The sequence below is a fragment of the Meleagris gallopavo genome, chromosome 18 (genome assembly GCF_000146605.3).
Source record: "Meleagris gallopavo isolate NT-WF06-2002-E0010 breed Aviagen turkey brand Nicholas breeding stock chromosome 18, Turkey_5.1, whole genome shotgun sequence".
Classification (NCBI taxonomy): Eukaryota; Metazoa; Chordata; class Aves; order Galliformes; family Phasianidae; genus Meleagris; species Meleagris gallopavo.
Genome location: NC_015028.2, coordinates 141,894 through 144,848, shown reverse-complemented (window position 1 = coordinate 144,848; position 2,955 = coordinate 141,894). Strand labels below are relative to the sequence as shown.

At 46.9% G+C, this 2,955-nt stretch overlaps 1 protein-coding gene and 1 long non-coding RNA gene across 3 annotated transcripts in view; one reads left to right on the top strand and one right to left on the bottom strand.

The window, feature by feature from the left end:
* Positions 1 to 143: 143 nt before the first annotated feature.
* On the top strand, positions 144 to 1,147 carry LOC109370409. Its single transcript, XR_002120514.2, has 2 exons — positions 144 to 472; positions 586 to 1,147. It is a non-coding gene; the product is annotated as an uncharacterized LOC109370409 (long non-coding RNA).
* The window catches only part of LOC109370405 (myelin-oligodendrocyte glycoprotein), a 10,809-nt gene continuing 8,596 nt past the window's right edge, over positions 743 to 2,955 (bottom strand). The window contains exons 3-10 of one of the 2 annotated variants that reach the window (XM_019621272.2): positions 2,793 to 2,897; positions 2,458 to 2,478; positions 2,134 to 2,154; positions 1,903 to 1,923; positions 1,772 to 1,792; positions 1,647 to 1,667; positions 1,421 to 1,567; positions 743 to 1,318 (exon numbers count right to left, since the gene is read on the bottom strand). In XM_019621272.2, coding sequence (XP_019476817.2) covers positions 1,242 to 1,318; positions 1,421 to 1,567; positions 1,647 to 1,667; positions 1,772 to 1,792; positions 1,903 to 1,923; positions 2,134 to 2,154; positions 2,458 to 2,478; positions 2,793 to 2,897 — 434 coding nt within the window. In that variant the 3' untranslated portion in view covers positions 743 to 1,241. Of the gene's footprint in view, positions 1,319 to 1,420; positions 1,568 to 1,646; positions 1,668 to 1,771; positions 1,793 to 1,902; positions 1,924 to 2,133; positions 2,155 to 2,457; positions 2,479 to 2,622; positions 2,898 to 2,955 lie in introns of those variants that run through there. The other variant, XM_019621268.2, reaches the window with a different exon arrangement.

Genomic DNA, 2,955 nt, shown 5'->3' with positions numbered 1-2,955 from the left:
ATGGGAAGTGGGGAGGGGGCTGGGGGGGGGCAAAGCACGACGGGACCCCCAACCCCACCGGGGAGCAGCGCGGTGTAAACGTGGGTGGGTGTGGATCCGGTGGGTGTTGATGTTAAAGGGTTTTTCCAACCCCTCTCCTTGGCCTCGCCCCCATTGGGGGCGGGACGGTGGGCGGTGTGAGGAGCTGGGGCCATTTTAGGCTCCAAGCTCGTTCAGCTGCTGCCGTGGGGGCGATGAGCTGCTCTTGGGTTAATGGGATGGAATGAGGAACACAGGCGGCTGCAGCACCAGGAGGAACCTTTAGGGCTCTTGTTGTTTCTTTGGGCATCCCGTGTGAGTGATGGGGGTCGTTGTGGAGGAGGGTCCCCCCCCGCTGTGGGGCTCACGGGGTCAGCTCTGAAATGCAGGGCTGCTCTCATAGCACTGCGATGGGACACAGAGTGCTGTCGTTGGTGCTTTTCCCTTGAGAAAGGTTAGTATGGATTTTTAATGTTATTATCGTTACTCTAATTGTATTTTTTAAAGTATTTTTTTTCCTGTTTTTGTGTATTTTTTTGTCTATTAATGTGTTTTCTTCCTTTTTAGCTTCATGGAGGGAGCCCTGTTCTGCTGGGAAAGCAGCACATGGTGAGAAGGGTCGGCTCGTTATCCAATAGAGCCCACATTGCTTTGGTTCCAGGATGAAGGCTCAGCCTGTTCCGTGGAACCAAACCCCCAGTAACTGATAACAATCAAGAATTGATAACCATCAGCAGGTATCCTTTATTATATTACAAAAGAGAACAGTGTTAACACCCAAACCAGTTCTCTACCTCTGCTTCTGCATGCGTATTTATATTTTCAAAGGCATTACATATTTATTAGAATTCCACAAACCCTGATACATGGTCGTACCGTTTCCCAAAATGTCCATATCTTTCCAGGATCTCCGTCTCCACCCATTTTCTTCCCTTATATGGTTTGTTTCTTCCAGCTGTACTGCATTTTGAGGTCATGCATCTTCTGTTCAGTGGCCCCTCAGGCAGCTTTGGCTCACAGAAATGCAGTGTTCTCACTCAATACTGGCTTGTCTCATTCCTGCTTTGGATCTCCACGCTTGCTTTTAGTTATCACAGTTTTGGTATCCTGTGCAATCACAGGGAGAGGAGAGGAAAACAGAGGAGACTACAAAGTTTAACACCTGTGGTTATTGCCAGGTGCATTTAATATCTCAGTCCAATTCTTCAGATTGTTTTTCTAGGTCAAATGTTCCATGCAGTCCCATGTATGCTCACACCTCTACAGTTTGGATACTGAGGATGCTTTAAATGTGATCTCTCTACAAAGGAAAAGCAGAAACAGTGCATGATGAGAGGAACGGCTCATCCTACATCTTCCACTGGAAGATCCCAACATTTTCAATATGGGAGGAGAAACTCACCCATTGCTTTGTGGCGTTTCTCTGGGTTAGTAGGAGTAGAGAAGGACGTGTGAAGGGATTTTTCATGCCGTCCATAGTCCTTTGGGATGACCTCAGATTCCCTTGGATTTAACGACTGTGGCTTACTCCACTGGGAATTGCCTTTCTCTACCAAAAAAAAAAGATGAGACAGTTTCTCATCCCATGGGAAATACCAGCTTCCTTTGGTTCGGGGAAGAAGACTCACCCACTGCTTCTGTTTGTTGCTCTGGAAAGGAGTGAAGAAAGCAATCCGTGATGAGAGGAACATCTCATCCCACAGCTCACACAGGCAGAGCCCATTTTTAATTTAATTTGGGAAGGAGCACTCACCCAATTTTCCAGCTAGTTTTTCTGCAAAAGAAACAAATACAAAATGCATATTGAGAAGGATCAGATTATCATCCCATGGCTGAACCTATGGGAAGACCCCAAATCTCTTTGGTTTAAGGAGGGAGACTCACCCAACTTTGCATCGCTTCTCTCTGCAAAGGAAAAGCAGAAATAATGCATTATGAAGGAACACCTCATTGCACAGCTCCCAAAACAATTAAAAAAAAAAGTAATGGGAAGAGAAACTAGTTTAGCTGGAAAAGAAAGATCAGAGCAGTGCATGGTCAGAGGGGACAGCGGCTCATCCCAGGGCTGATGCCATGGGGAGACCTGAATTCCTCACTTTGGGGAAGGAGACTTACCCAACTCTGCATATTTTCTTTCTGGAAAATAGAAGGAAAAGAAATGCGTGGTCAGAGGACCTTCTCATCCCATGGCTGCTCCCATGCCAATACCCCAAATCTTTGTTCTGGGAAGTGGCAAATTATCACTTTGGTCTCAAGAAGGAATTAAGCCAATATAAAGGAAACTGATGCAAGAGTTTTGCATGTGAATCGATCAGGATAGACACATCTCAAGGTCCCAATACATCCCAAAACACCAACACATCACATAAACCCGGTCTGCAGTCTTCTATTGGTTCTGTTAAGGAGATTTTGATGGTGGAAGGGGCTGGAAGGACTCACTCAGCTCTCTTATCCGTGCCGCTGGAAAACAGAGCGGACGAAGAAGTGGTCACCAGGGCAGCTTGGTCTCTTGGAACATCTTGAGATTCTAGACCTTTCCACCTGCCCCACAATCCAGCCACTTTCCTATCTTCCCACTCACACCCCTTTCCTTTTCCCCATCCTTCATTGCCAAAAAAAAAGGCAAACATTAATTAATGAGCCCTGGGAATCCCAGGAGAAATCTCCCTTCCTCCTCCTGTGTACCTCCAAGGAGCAGAGCTCAGCATCACCCTGACCATCCCTGTCCCTGCACAACACCTCCCTGCGCTCCATCCCCTCCACTCTCAGCTCACCTTGCTTTCTATGGAGAAAAGCAATGATGACAAATGACCCAAGCAGAAGTGTGATGACTACAGCCAGAGCCACCTTCCAGGGATGGACAATCTCAGAAAAGGGATCTGTAAAAAACATCAGGACAAGGGTTCCTTTCCCATTGGCATATGTGGAAAAGCAAGA